At 30.6% G+C, this 15,999-nt stretch overlaps 2 protein-coding genes and 1 long non-coding RNA gene across 17 annotated transcripts; 2 read left to right on the top strand and 1 right to left on the bottom strand.

Annotated features, from left to right (window-relative positions):
* Positions 1-383: 383 nt before the first annotated feature.
* On the bottom strand, positions 384-3,946 carry LOC106396844. 15 transcript variants are annotated; one of them, XR_007340292.1, is made up of 12 exons: positions 3,369-3,945; positions 3,155-3,233; positions 2,872-3,036; positions 2,668-2,763; positions 1,914-2,588; positions 1,724-1,780; positions 1,498-1,629; positions 1,398-1,429; positions 1,246-1,322; positions 932-1,152; positions 690-739; positions 384-597 (listed from the first exon to the last, which is right to left on the bottom strand). It is a non-coding gene; the product is annotated as an uncharacterized LOC106396844 (long non-coding RNA). The 15 variants fall into 15 exon arrangements; XR_007340297.1 differs by having other exon boundaries at positions 932-1,026; XR_007340295.1 differs by having other exon boundaries at positions 932-1,023.
* Positions 3,947-11,041: 7,095 nt separating this feature from the next.
* Positions 11,042-14,671, top strand: LOC106346975 (probable flavin-containing monooxygenase 1). The gene is made up of 5 exons (XM_013786455.3): positions 11,042-12,467; positions 12,898-13,138; positions 13,360-13,538; positions 13,636-13,985; positions 14,114-14,671. The coding sequence occupies exons 1-5, from the start codon at positions 12,015-12,017 to the stop codon at positions 14,466-14,468; spliced, it is 1,578 nt and encodes a 525-aa protein (XP_013641909.2). The 5' UTR covers positions 11,042-12,014; the 3' UTR covers positions 14,469-14,671.
* Positions 14,672-15,098: 427 nt separating this feature from the next.
* Positions 15,099-15,857, top strand: LOC106346977. Its single transcript, XM_048782484.1, has 2 exons — positions 15,099-15,360; positions 15,558-15,857. The coding sequence occupies exons 1-2, from the start codon at positions 15,170-15,172 to the stop codon at positions 15,688-15,690; spliced, it is 324 nt and encodes a 107-aa protein (XP_048638441.1). The 5' UTR covers positions 15,099-15,169; the 3' UTR covers positions 15,691-15,857.
* The last annotated feature ends 142 nt before the right edge of the window (positions 15,858-15,999 follow it).

Here is a 15,999-nt window from a genome sequence, read left to right as displayed (position 1 = left end):
TATTTTGCCATTTATATTTCTAATCTTTTTTTCTATTATGTTTAGTTATATCCAGTTTTAAGTTATTGTTTTCTTCAATTCTTTTCATATCTATATATTTTTATATTCTTTTGGCACTTTTATATTAATATTGATTTTATATGTTTAAGACATCATCTTTTTGGTTGGTTGAGATTTTACATGATTTCCAAAAAATTTATAAATTTCAGTTTTTAAAGAATTAACTTAGATATCTAATATATTAATTTTTACAATTTAAAAGTTTTTATCAGTTAGGTAATTATTTATGCTTAGATAAAAACATAGGTCTAAATATCTATCTTTAAAAAAGGATGCGTAATTTATTAATCCATTTTTTTCTTTACTTTTTCTCAACTGCGAAAAAGAAGAACTATTATTCTTTTGACAAAAAGAACTGTTAGCTTGCGTTCAATAATCATATAAATGTTGATTTTATTATTTTAACATAAGGATTAACAATATATGTGTACGACTAAATTTTTTGCGTATGTAAATAATCAAAAATTAAAAAGTCGTAGAAGTGGGAGCTAAGAGAGATCCACATTAAGCCAATCTAAGAGAGATCCACATCAAATCCTACATTGGAAACTTAGGACATTATTATTATTATCTATGCAATCATTCAGCTGAAAAGAATATTACTTTTTTTATACATAACTCATTTATACCTGGAACCTGCAAAAAGCCTAGAGGGTTAAAACCTCCTTCTGCACCAGACCTGGGTGAAAAACAAACCAAACCAAACCAATGGTGTTATCATCCATACATGAGTTCTCAACAACATAGCTAAGGTTATATATGAATATTAAAAAATACTCAATAGGTAAAAAGCAACAGGTAGAAACCTTTTTATTGTTCTAGTAAAATTTGAATCTTTAGTCGACACATACGCTAATGAAAAACATCTAACCTTGTTACGATATGCAATCTCCAACTGTTTAATGTTTCTGGCCTCTAGACACACACCAATTATCTCCATTCCAGTACACGGGGAAACAATGCCTCCTCACCAAGTTCAACATGTCAGAAACATAGATTGGATTAAGGACTCTAAAGGTTAACCATCTTAACATTTACATGTGTGCATGGCCTCAAAAAGACGACTCGTAACAGCTACACTAGCTCTCTCCTCTTCAAGTTCATATAGAGAGGGAGACACAAAAGCTTCTGAAGGAGTTTCAATTGACTGCTTATTCGAGTTATTTTTAAGGAATAGAGGCGAACCTGGTGATCGGCAGTGGGAGCGTCTAGTGGGGCCGATGAGAACGCTGATGCTGTCCTGCCGAATCCGCTGCGCTGATCTACCTCGTGTTGTTTTAAATCACATTAATCAGACCGATATATATCTCACAATCAGTGAGGCATGCTATTCTCACCCGACCGCAATGCCTCGTTCTGCGTATAGTAACTAAAATCTCAAGTTATTTCCTCTGAAAATATCATTTTGTTAATGTAAGATAAGGTCGTTGGTTTCACCTGAGTTTTCATGGATGGGAAGACATTCCAGAACCTTACGGTTTCATCTCCTGCTCCGGTTACAATCGTTTGTCCGTCAGGTGAGACCGCAACGTACATAACTCTGTATGTGTGACATGTTAGAGTTGCAATCTGAACCACAAAAAAGACAGATATGTTCAGTTAACTACATATACTTATTGATGCAAAGTAATATACAGAGACAGAGGTCAGAGAGATTTATTACTTTGGAGATGGTGAAGTATTTACAGTATATGATTTGGTTGTGGGAGCATCGTACGTGCTAACCAGAAAAAAAAAAAAAGAATTTGACTTTTGGGTTGAAAATTGCATATTTGTGATGTGCAAGAACAAAGACGGTTATAAAATTTGGTTATTTCACGTGAAATCATGGCAAAGCTTAATAAGAAATTTACATGAGTATCTACGTAAGTTGTCTTCCTATTCGAAAAACTGTATGCATCAATCAGGAGTCCAATCACCAGAAGCAAGATCGTTAACATAAGGAGACCAAGAAATGGCTTTCGAGTGAAGCACCAAACCAAACAATCTTGAGTTAAAAAATTACTTGGAAGATCATTTTAAAGGATATTCAGGTGTTTTGTTTGTGTACCTTGATTTTGCGCCAATTTTTTTTGCTTGCTCTTCTTGCCTTATAGAAAGATTTTTAGTCACACGCTCTAAGAGCACCATTAACCCTAGCATCCCTAATGGAGCTCTTAATCATTTTTTTAGTAATAAATGGGTGTTAAGCACTTTTTTAAGCAACCTCTAAATTTTGTCCTCCAATGCAAGTATCTTATTTAGGAGTTCTTAAAAAAAATTAAACATTGTTTTATTTAAGATAAAATTTATTTATTATATAAAACATATTAAAAAAATCAAAAAAAATTAAGAAACACTTTGGTTTGTAAAATCTCTTGCCATCATCAGAAAGTAAGCCAACATTGTTTGAAACATCCTATAAGAGTAAACCAAGAAGAAGACGTTCAAGAGTAAACGAAGCTACACATACCTTTCATCCACAAATTTGGCATATACATTCTACAGAAAAACTTACAATGCGCTGAAGGGATGTGATGCTTTGCTTCCTGCCAATATGGAAAAAGATCATGTAACATGAAAACATAAGAACCACGAAAACAGATGAAGCAAAAAATGTCAGCTTACCTGAACATCACTCCACTCCACACAGCGAAGAAACTTTGTCTTTCATCTCCACTCAAAGTCCTCGTTGGCGGATATTTTAGAACTCTTTGTATTGATCTTTGAAAGAAGAAAATTACAACTTCCATTATAATATGATGAAATGACAGGAAACTACCACACAACTTCAATTAAACCAAGAGAAAAAAAACTCCATTCCATACTTACTTCCGCTCGTTATTACTCGGTTTGAGATCCCTGTCAATAATGCCACGATCCAAGCTCTTTGCAAGCTTTAGTTGTTTGTGCTCTGAAGGATTAAACTTTCCAAGTTCTGTATCCCAGACAGTGATGAGTTTGTTCCAGCAGTATGGTGGCCCTGTAGTGTTCAATCTGGAATTAAGAAGAGAGCTATATGAAACATCAAAACGCTTCTACAAAGGTCATCACAACAAAGACACAATGAAGGAAGGCAAAATCATGATAAGTATATATAGAAAAGAGAAGAAACCTTGTTCTCATGGGAAGACCAAAAGGAACTCCATCTATATACAATGCACACTCAACGTAAAGCTCTGGTCTTTTGTCCTCTATGAACATAAATCAAACCAGCAAAGTCAGAGATTAAGGACCAATAATCACATTAACTTCAATTGCGTTTGAGAAGATTTGATTCAAATCTACTTCCACCAGTAATAAACTTAGAAATTGAATGTTTTGAGTACCCGACTCAGTAGATTTATCGACAGGGAGGATTCCATCGAGCTTCTCGGTACGGAAGAATTGAGATTGCAGGAGAGGAAGAAACGAAACTCCCCAACGGCTGCGACGCCTCCGTCCTCGTCTCCTCCACTGCTTTCAACGCCGCCGAACGCGATGACCCCATCAACCTCTCCTTCCCAGAGACAGATTCGACGTTGTGATCCGCCCAAAACCGCTCTCGAGCTCGCCTGTCCCAACACCGTCTCTTGCTCCAATATCCTCGCCGTCGCCGTCCGCGATCTCTTCATCCCGGAGTGAGGTCACTGGAGAACTGACTGGTGGAGCTTTGCCAGAAGATTTCACGGTATCTAAGCTTTTTTTTTTTGTTAAAAATGGTGAATTATGTGTATAAGCGGAATGTAAACGAAGTTTTATATAAGATGAAATGATGTGGAAATCCAAAAAGTTTCATAGCCATAATTTGCTTCTCTGAATAATTGGTCTTTATGATGCTTAAACATACGACGCTGTAGCCAGGGAGGAGTCTTTTAACGGGTGAGGTTATGATGAATGGAGTGAGGAAGATGAAGAGTGTGGTGATGAAGGATAATGTTTTCCTTAAGATTAGTTATGGATCAGGATATGGGCTTTTATGAGACCAAACGAAATGCCCATTTTTTCTCTTTTTCGTACAAAGTAGTAGTGACATGGCATAAACTTATATCCTGATTGGTTGATTTTTTTTGAGGACGTGGCATGCTTCTCCTTTAAGTATATTTTCCTTTTAGTATAGGATAGATGTGACTGTTGAAGATTGATTATAGTAACACCAAACAATTGATAATAACAACATAACTTTTTAACGATTTGTTTAAGAGAAAATATGTATTTAGTGATTCTCCAAAGAGATTTTTATTATTATTATCAACCTACGACATATCAACAACACTTAGAATTTGAAAATCTATCTAAATTGAAGGTCTTTGGTAAATTAAAGTAAACAACCTTTTTAAAAGTATATACATAACTAATATTATAACACGTCATACTATATTAAAATAGATACTTTTTGTCAGATTTTATAATGTAAATGTTTTAAACCTAAGTAGGTAAATATTAACATATTATAGCAATTAAGCTTTGATAAATTACATCTTCACTTTTTATCACAAAAAGGCATAGACAGGTAACAAGGACACAAAAGGTTTTGTATCCTTGAATTCAAATTTCCTTCTTTTTTTGAACACAGAATAAAATTGTATTTTAAATAAAAAAATTCAAAAATTATTCTTTTTTTCTTAATAAAAAGTATGCACCTTTTTTTTTTTATGAAACTACTACAATCTTTCAAAAAAAAACAAAGACAAAGAATATTGCAAAATGGCAATCGATCGTCAGAAAGTTGATTCGTGCCAAACAATCAAAATGGTACAATGTATTTACTCTCTTCCATTTATAATTTTCTCGAACCATATTCCCAACTTTGTCTCCTCTACTTGAGTATCCTTCAAATTCCTCATTTTCTTTGTTTCTTCCTCTTTTTTTCCATTTATATATCATATTTAGGACTAAATACATAAGAATTACATATGTATACTAACAAATAGTGCTCTGTTTTTAAATGATTTGGTTCTTAATAACACTAACTTGACTCTGTTAATCAACCAAACGAGTTATATTTTGTATAGTTGTAGTCTTGTAGATTTCGAGATTAATTTAGTCTGTTTCTAAGAATATGATTAGTTATTCACTATATAGTTGAGCATCATCCAAGTTAAGTATACTTGTTACTCGGCTTAATGTTTTTGTGTGTTTTGGCTTTTACAGACATAAAGATCGCCCACATTCACAACTTAAAAGTTGGTATACTAGGTATACGTGTTAATATACCGCCATTATGTGTGTACGGTATGCCTAATTAAACATTATTAACTAAATGGTTAGGGATGATTCTCCATGATATATATGAGTTGGATATATAAAAATATCCTATAGATGTGAACGGAACGGGTAGATAAATTTTGTTTTTTCGTGCATACGAAATATTTTAATGCTAACCATATTAAAAGCCATCGCAATTGATAAAGAAGAATGGTCAACCCAAAAAAAGACTAGTCTTATTTTAGCAGACTTAAGTTTGTTTATGTGTGTGAAAAGAAAGTGGTTCAAACTCAATAATTTAAAAATATTATTTTGATAGAAAGATGAATAGTTCTTTCTGTATAAGCGCTATAAGTGTATTTTAAAAATATATCCTCATTTTTAGTTTTTTAGATAATCTATATCGTCTTGTCTTTTTATTACCATATATTTTCATCTTAATCGAATTTGTGTTATAGTTAAAGTATAAATTTAGCACTCCGGTACGTAGTATATGTTAAAAATGTTTAAATTTTTATTTTACGTTTTTCACATATTTCAGAAAAAAAGCTTAAAGTTAAATATGTTTGAACTGAAATAGTAGAAAGATTCGTGAAATCGTACAAATGAAACCAAAACAAAAAAAATCATATGCTCATTGTATGATTTAGTAAACAAATTTTTCAAACCTTCAAAAAATTAACACACTATCTGTCGCACAAAATGAAATCCATAGGTCAAATGAACGAACGTGAAAAAATTATGAATAGATGGACGTTAAGATAAACTTATAATATCTATAAACTTGACAAAGACAAACTATTTTATAATGTGCTATTACTAGTGGTTCCATCCATTTATTAATTATATACTGCTATTAACAAAATTGGTATCCCTATATAAGGTTATTCATTTCAGACTCCAATCTTATTAATATATGTTTGATTTTTTTGATTAATATTGTGATTTTGTTGACGTGTCTCTTTTAGACAAACTAAATTAGTAAGAAAATAGATTAAAAGGCTTTAGGATATGATTAACACCGGTTTTTTAGCCGGGGTTCTTACTTCATGATTTGATATTTTTTTTCCGGTTAAGATATGACTCTTATATTTTTTATTTAAGAGACAATTCTTAATTTTTTTTAATTAAAATCTAAAAAAAATTAAAGACCATCTATTAGTCGAAGCTAAGAATTCTAGTTAAGAGATTGAAGTTAATCATGATCTCACGTAACCGAAATACGTGGTTGTGTAGTTCATAATTATATCTGAGAGTCAACTGTAAATTATAAGGCTAGACTTTTTGTCTATTGTTTTAAAATATAAAATTTTCGTCGACACGTACTTAAGAGTTTTAAGAACTTGATTATTATTTTAAACTACTATATTTTAGGAATAAAGATCTAGAATAATGTTAGGCTAGCTAGAGACAAGAAGAAAATTAATATATAAAAGTCACAATTCTAGAACTCGACATAAATATAACAGATTAAAGAATAGACGAACAAATGATTAAAATGAGATTCTAAAGTTTTACCAAAAAAAAAAGTCTATCCACCAAAGACCATATATGTACTTTCTCAAAAAAGACCATATATCTAAAAAGAGAATTCGGTCAAAAAAAACTTGAACTTTGCACGAATTGCCAAAAGAAACATGAATTTTTGGGCTGACCAAAAAAACACCAAACTTACATTGACTTTAGAATTAATTAACAATATTTTCGCTGACTTGCCAATTTAGCACGCCGTCAACAAATTTAACAGAAATATTTAACGTCGTTTATTGTTGGCGTTAAGTAAAACGACGTCGTTTGCAAATGAGATGAAACGACGTCGTTTTACATGATTTGAAATTAAAAATATGTAAACCCCTAGATTCGAACCTAGGTTGGTTGGTCAAATGACAAGGTATTTTACCACTGGGCTACTGACACTTTCAATTTACTTACTAACATGTTTATTTTTATTTGATACATATTAAATATAAAAAAAAATTTAAAAACTTAATAAGATCTTTAAAATTCCAAAAAAATTAAAAAAAATAAAGAAGATTTTTATAAAATTAATTTAGAAATTAAAATTAAAAATAAAATTTTCTTTTTCTTTTTAAAAAATAAAAACTCTTCCAAAATTTTCTAAAAACTTAAAAAGATCTTTAAAATTCCAAAAAAATTAAAAAAATAAAGAAGATTTTTATAAAATTAATTTAGAAATTAAAATTAAAAATAAAATTTTCTTTTTCTTTTTAAAAAATAAAAACTCTTCCAAAATTTTCTAAAAACTTAAAAAGATCTTTAAAATTCCAAAAAATTGAAAAAATAAAGAATTTTTTTATAAAATTAATTTTGAAATTAATATAGAAAATAAAATTTTATTTTTTCTTTTCAAAAAATAAAAAATCTTCCAAACTTTTCAATTTTTTTTAATACATTTGCTAAAAGTTGAAATTAATTATACACACATAAAAAGTTGATAATTGTAACTTTAATTTTTTGCATTTTATTATAATTTTTTAAAAAATTGGATTTTTTTTTTTAAAATGAAAATTTTGGAAATTTTTTGATTTTTTAATTTCAATTTTAATTTCAAAATTAAAGATAAAGTTTTTATTTTTTAATTTCAATAAAATTTTAAAGATTTTTTTAAGTTTTTAGAAAATTTTGGAAGAGTTTTTATTTTCTAAAAAGAAAAATAAAATTTTATTTTTTAAAAAGAAAAATAAAATTTTATTTTTAATTTTAATTTCTAAATTAATTTTATAAAAATCTTCTTTATTTTGTTTAATTTTTTTGGAATTTTAAAGATCTTATTAAGTTTTTAGAGAATTTTTTATATTTAATATGTACCAAATAAAAGTAAACATGTTAGTAAGTACATTGAAAGTGTCAGTAGCCCAGTGGTAAAATACCTTGCCATTTGACCGACCAACCTGAGTTCGAATCCAGGGGTCTACTTATTTTTAATTTCAAATCTTGTAAAACGACGTCGTTTTCAAATGAAGTGAAACGACGTCGTTTCACTTAACGTCAACATTTAACGTCTAGTTAACACTGTGTTAACTGAGAGTTCACGGCGTGCTAAATTGGCAAGTCAATCCTAAGTTTATTAATAAACTAAAAAAGTCAACAAAAGTAAATGATTTTTTTGGCCAGGCTCGAGTACAGGTTTTTTTTTGACAATTTGTGAAAAGTTTGTGTTTTTTTTGACCGAATTCTCTATCTAAAAATAAAATTAACTATTTTCCGTTATTTTTCTCGTTGATAACTAAAACTTAGGATATTGTATTTTAACTTTTATTGGAATAGTTAGACTAGATTGAAGTCCATCTGGTTGTTTCATTTTCAAATTTCAATCACGAGTTGTGACGATAAAATGTTTGGTTTGAAAAATAGGCTGTACTCAAAGTACTTATTAGTATACGAGATTACCTATATCATAATTGTAAGATCATAATAAATCAGCGTTAAAAAAAAAAGTATACGAGATTATGGCAATAAAGAAAACCTGCTAAAACCATAATTTATCAGGACAAATGGTTAGAAATACCACAAATTAAGTAGCACTTTTCAAAAAAAGAAAAACTATCAATCAAAAAATGCAATAACATTTGTGTTTAGGCTTTAATCAGGGCTGTCTTTTAGCACCTGCAAGTGGAGCGGACGAACAGGGTCCAAAATTTTAGAGAGCCCATAATTTTTTTTATTTAAGTAATAGTTATAAATTTAAATATATTTATTAAAAATCACACAGCTATATTTAAATTTAAATTTCGTATTTATTAACCAATAAATATAAATTACAATTTGATTTTGTTTACATAACCAACAAAAATGAAATAAGTCAGGAAGAAATTAACATTTATAACAATTAATATATTTTGGAAAGATGACAAATATATACATATATATATATATATATATATATATATATATATATATATATATATATATATATATATATATTGGAAAGTAAAAAATAGTTGTTGGTGTTTGATTTAGTATTCAATGTAAATTTAGAAAGTTAATATTCTAATTTGATTATATTTAGGAAACTATTATTAACTAATGATTATAAAAAAGGACATAAATATATAATTTTCAGCAATTTTTACAGAAAAATAGTAAACACAAAGAAGAATGACTAGTTTTTTTTTTTTTTTTGACAACTACTAGTTTAAGTTTCTATCGAAAAGAAAAATGAGCAGTTTCCAACTTATTGTTTAATCAAATCAAGAGTCTACGACTTTTGGTTTAACCACTATCCATGTTTTATTGCTCTATTAATTTTTTTTATAGATTATAACCCATGATTGTGGATACAAAAAAAAATAAAAAGAAAAAGGAAACTGAAAAATTCATAGTCACAAGGATGTGTTTTTCATAAGGTTTTAATTATAAAACCAAAAGCTGTTTCTTCGACACAAATTAGATTGGTGTATTTATTATATATTATAACAATATTTTGCCAAAAAAACATAAATTATTTCAGGTTATTAAAAATGGTCTTTTTTTTTTTGAACAGGGTCTTTGTAGAGTTTGAGACGGCCCTGGTTTTAATGATTTTGTTTAATGTTTAATATTAAAAGAGGTTGGATTTATAAATGTTCTATAAATATTTAAAAAATTAACTTAGTGTTATTCTATCACAAATTTAGAGTATTTGTAAAAGTAGTCATTCATTAATGGTAAATTTGAAAAAGAATATCAAACTTGTGCTAGAATTGAAATTTCTCCATTTATAAGCGGTAATCTATACTATTAAAGCAAAATCCCTCTTATGATTATGCCCCTGACTTTTTTAAAAAATTACAAAACATATCATTATTTTTTTTTAAATACCTTTAATGATTTACATAAATTTAAAGCCCATTCGATAGGCCCAAATTGAACCATTGTTAACCCATTAGGCCCATTCTGTTTAAAATATATTTAGTGAAAATCATTAAAAATATTGTTTTATTTTTTATGCAGGGATTATACATTTAAGAGATAAACAAATATATTAATTCATTATGCCAATTTGTGTAAAATATCTATACTTAAAATTATAAAAAACCTGTTTTATTTTTAAAGTTGAGATTATACATTTAAGAACTAAACAAATTAATATATGTGATATATTTAAGAATTAAACAAACAACGGATTTGAAGTCCAATATGTGTAAACACAATTTTACTAATAACAAATAAATTACAATACAATTTATAAAAATAAAACCATATTAGATAATAAACTATTCAAACACATACTTCCACTAATTAGAATTACAATTTATAAAAATAAAACCATATTAGAAAATAGACTATTGAAACACATTCTCATCTAATTAGAAATAATATTAAAATTGAAAAATGAAATGGCGGGTCAGTATCTAGTTAAGTTTAAAGATGAACCTCTGTTTCTTTTTCACTGAAAGCCAATATTTTGTGAAGCTAAATGATACCATGATCGTCGACAAAAGAAATGATACCATGATCTAGCCATTATGTCAGAAATTTTGTATTACAGTGTAGCTCTTGCTTGTTAACGATCTTGTATGGTTTGATTATGATTTCTGGCATCTATATTATGTAGCAAACCTTATTTATATATAAAGTTCAGCCACATATAATATTTTATTGCTTGGTAAATTAAAGGTTATTTGATCAAACAAAAAATCATAATTAATAATCTACAAAAAAAAGTTAATTTGTGCAGAAAACTAGAACTATTTGAGTTTTTTCTGCTAATTTTGTAAATGTCCATAATATCACAAATTTCATATTCATACAACTATCTTCACAAAAGGTGCATGTATATTATCTTGGCATTATGCAAAACTAAAACTAGTTATATGCTTATATACAAGTAACAATCATATAATTAGTTAATGGTCATCCATCACATTGACTATTTAGTTTCTTTGTACAAGAGATAGATAAACAAGATCAAGCGAATTTTTATAAAGAGAATTAGATAAAATATTTATCACCTATTTTGTCCCATTCGAAAGTCAGAAATGGGAAGGGATGATAATTCATAAGCACTATATATTGCACTTCATAGAATATATTAAAATTATTAATAAATATTAATGTAAAAGTAGAAAGAATTGATGAATTTACATAGTTCTTATATAGTAGCATGTATGATAACTCTATTTAAATCTGCATTCGTTCTATGATCGACATTTTGTTGGAAGCGTGAAAAGATGCCGCAGAAGTATAACTTCTAAAACCTTTAATTTTTGTCACAATGGAAAATGAAAAGCTACCATCTCTTTCCCATAATTAATGTTCACAAATTAGATTCATATTTTGAAGATATGTTGTATCCACTGAAGTACATGTCTCTACATGAGTTGATCTCGAGAACGAAATTAGAATCGAACGGAGTTTTACATCTATTTTTAATTTTATATAATGAAGTTAGTCAATCCATATATAAAATATATTTTTAACCAAATTTACGAAGACAAATCTAGATAAATAAACAAAAAGAAATATTCCATTAGACTTCTTGAAAGTACTTAGAAATTTAACGCAACAAATACAAAACCGAATCACTGATCTCACAATGCACGCTTGCAGAAATTTCCTCAAAACAACCACCAAATTTCTCAAAGAAAGAAAATGCTTTAGATCTTTCAAACCTCCCTGAAGCGAAACCAATATTCAAAACCACGTGCTCCCTAATAAAATTCATACCCGGTCCGAGTACACTATACCTGACCCGATCCAAAAGGACCTTATATATATGTCCCCATGCAAACACACAAAACAACTCAAAACACTCTTCATCAAAACCATTTCTCTCTCACTCTCCAATGGCTTCTAACTACGACAAACTCACTTCTTCCAGAGTAGCGATCATTGGTGCTGGTGTTAGCGGTTTAGCAGCCGCTAAGCACCTAGCTCATCACAACCCGACCGTTTTCGAAGCCTCGGATTCGGTCGGAGGTGTTTGGAAGAGCTGCTCTTACGAGACAACTAAGTTACAATCGACACGAGTCGATTACGAGTTCTCTGACTTTCCATGGCCCAATAGAGATGAAACTACTTTCCCATCTTACGTTGAGATAATAGATTACTTGGAAGCTTATGCCAAGCATTTTGATCTCCTAAAGTTCATGAACTTTGGCTCTAAGGTCATTGAAGTTAGGTATACCGGTGATGGCGAAACTCCACAGATGGTTGACCTCGGTGCTTATGGCAACTTGTTGCCTGGTAAACCTGTCTGGGAGGTTGCTGTTCAGAGCGGAGATGCTGGAGATATTCAGGTTTGTCTTAATTGCTTTTGATTAAGCCGCCATCTCATATATACTTGCTTATGATTATTGCATGCAGATCCCTTTGCATCCTCAAATAATTTTCATTTTAGATTAATTTTGTATGATTTTTTTTTTCTTTAAACCTTTGTACTTAAACTAAATCCTAAACTAATCTCTATAATTTTATGTGACAAAAAATCTTTCTAGAATTTAACAGCCATGTAACTTTTGTCGTTAGCGAAAAAGAATTTTTGAATATGGTATATGAACTGGAGTTTTTAATCTAAATCTTATAATAATGAACTTCCAGATAGATGTTATAAACTATCGCATGCATCGTTTACGTCGTCTTCTTGTTTTCTTGTGCTTTTTAAGTTGTCTACGTCGATTTGTGAATCAATGCATGATATAACTTTCTACATGTATCATGTGTATGCAGTGGCATGCATTTGAGTTCGTCGTAGTGTGCACCGGAAAATTCGGCGACGTACCAAGAATTCCGACGTTTCCAGCGAATAAAGGGCCGGAGCTATTCAAAGGAAAAGTGATGCATTCGATGGATTACTGCAAATTAAACAAAGAAGAAGCTTCTCATCTCCTCCGTGGCAAGAAAGTCGCCGTCATTGGCTATAAGAAATCCGCCATTGATTTGGCTTTAGAGTCTGCTTTAGCCAATCATGGTACATATATTTATTTCAAAGGATTATTTGATTTTTTTTTTGAACAACAAGAATTATTTGATTACTTCACACATAATTAGCTTCACTCTAACAATTAGTTCAAATATAATATACATTCGGTTGGAGTTGGACCGTTTTTATGATTAGCATAAATAAACCGATAAATTGAACAATCCAATATGATTTCAATAACTAAATTAAAATATATCAAAATATTGCAGGAGAAGGTGGACAAGCATGCACAATGGTGGTGAGAACAACACATTGGGTGTTCCCACATTACTGGATATGGGGTCTTCCATTCTTCTTGTTCTACTCTACGAGAGCTTCTCAGTTCCTACATGATAGGCCTAACCAAAGCTTCCTTAAAACTCTCTTTTGCCTCATATTCTCTCTTCTGGTTTGTGATCTTAAAACCTATTACTTTTGTCTATATAAATTGCGCAATTTTATATGTGGATTTTCTAAGTTCTTATAAACATATGACATTCATACAGCGTGCCGTGGTTTCCAAATTCATCGAATCATATGTTACGTGGAAGCTTCCTCTAGAGAAGTATGGTCTTAAACCGGACCATTCATTTGAAGAAGACTATGCTTCTTGTCAAATGGCGCTCATCCCGGAGAATTTCTTTGAGGAAGCGGATAAGGGTATGATCCGGTTTAAGAAAACATCAAAATGGTGTTTTTATGATCAAGGGATTGAATTTGGGGATGGGACTACCCTAGAAGCTGATGTTGTGATACTGGCGACTGGTTATGATGGAAAGAAGAAGCTCAAAGCCATTGTTCCTGAACCCTTTCGAACTTGGCTTGAGTTTCCATACGGTGTTATGCCTCTATACAGGTAAATGCTCTTATAAAATAAAGTCCACATAGTAAACTAAACGCTAGCTCAAGTGTATAATACACATGAAATTGTAGCATTGGCAGCATTGCTTATAATAACAAAAAAAAGATTGATTATATTTTCAGGGGAACAATCCATCCATTGATACCAAACATGGGTTTCGTTGGATACGTTCAAAGTAACTCAAACCTACACACATCAGAGCTACGTTCGCTGTGGTTAAGCCGTCTAGTGGATGGGAAATTCAAATTACCGAGCAAAGAGAAAATGCTGGAACAATTCTCCAAGGAAATGGAAGTGATGAGAAGATCGAGCAGATTCTATAAACGTCATTGCATTTCTACCTTCAGCATCCAGCATGCAGATGATTTATGTAACGACATGGGACTCAATCCACGGCGTAAATCCAACTTGTTCCTGGAAGCCTTTAGTCCTTATGGTTCTCAAGATTATCGACTCGATCAAGAAGAAAGAAAGTAATTGAATATAGTACTACTCAAAAAAAAAAATAACGAGCTTACATCTGAGGGATGATGTCTATCATGTAAAATACTAAAGTCATAAAACTGTGTTGGTGAGTCATTGAATAATCATGTATGTTTGACTACATGAACTTTTATAGTTTAAAAAATGTTCTGTACACCCTTGTATTAATTAATTGTTAGAGTATCTAAATAAATAAAATATTTATATTTATATAATATATTTTTTATTTTAAAGTTTAGAGAATCAAATTTTAAATTAATTTAAATTTTACAAATATAAAAATATTAAACATTTTATGTTTCATAAATAAGAACAATCTTTCATTATTTCTCCTTTTTAGTTTTAATTTTCTCATAAACAAATATTCTGTGAAAACTATTGATGATAAACTCATATCAGTTGTAGCATCATTGTTCTAATTATTTTACATCAAATTTCATTTCCTTTTTCACATTTTGAAAGAAACAAAAAAAAAAACAAAATAAATTGAAACATTCCATTCGCAAATACTCATGGTTAACCGATCGGTTCTCTTTTTAATTGCAGTCGGTCTAATGTCACCGAGTTATGAGTACAAAATTCCAATTTTGTCCTTTAATATTTGGTCAACGCGCGGGCGGCAAGTCACTACTTTAACCAGAGAGTTTTTCCTCACCGGCATTGAGAACCCTAAACCCTAAATCAGTTGGCGAGCGATGGAGGGAGTAGAGAAGTTTTTCAGCAAGATGGTGACAGATGCGAAATCGGCAGCTTCTTCTTCTTCCTCTTCTCTTTCTGATTTCGCGGATAATCTAATCCAGGAGAAACGAGCCGGCGGCGGCGGCGGCGGCGGAGGTAACTCGACTTCATACGACACTTCCGCAGTTTTGGTCAAAAGAACTCCCAGGTAATCTGCCTCATCATCGAAAGATTTTGAATTTGTAATGATTTGTTGAAATATTCTAAGATCCTTACTATACCTGAGGAACAGAACCGATCAGATCGAGTTTTAGGACAAACAAGTTGGAGATTAGAGTTTACTAATATGCAATTAGTTTACTTGTTATGTTTTAATTTGTGACTATTTTTATTGTTGGGTGGCAGTGGAGTATCGGCCTGGACGTGTACAAAGCTGTGCGCTGTTTTCTTTGTCGCTGGAGTGTTTGTGGGTTATACGCTTAAGAGACGGGTCCGAAGCTGGGCCTCTAAGCTTCTCAGAAAAATCAGAGATGATTAAACTCCATACCTCTCTTCTGCTTCTTGAATGTGTTTTACTGTGCTCAAGGCACTTTGTTGTTTAATATTCTCTTCCTCTAGTCACAGTTTGTGGTAATGGGGATAGTGATCACCTCTTGAGAGACGCATACATATTCTTTTGTGTGAAGTAACTATTGATGCAGCAAATGCGTACCGTGTAATGTAAATTTTGAAACAGTACTTTCAATGGACACAACACTAAAAACACAGTAGCTACAAAGTCTTCACTAAGTACAATTAAAACAACTTGGAATCTAAGGGTATATCACACTGGATTACACTACTCCAA

The sequence above is a fragment of the Brassica napus genome, chromosome A6 (assembly GCF_020379485.1).
Source record: "Brassica napus cultivar Da-Ae chromosome A6, Da-Ae, whole genome shotgun sequence".
Classification (NCBI taxonomy): Eukaryota; Viridiplantae; Streptophyta; class Magnoliopsida; order Brassicales; family Brassicaceae; genus Brassica; species Brassica napus.
The sequence above is the reverse complement of the archived record's forward strand: the minus strand, read 5'-3'. Positions and strand labels throughout refer to the sequence as shown.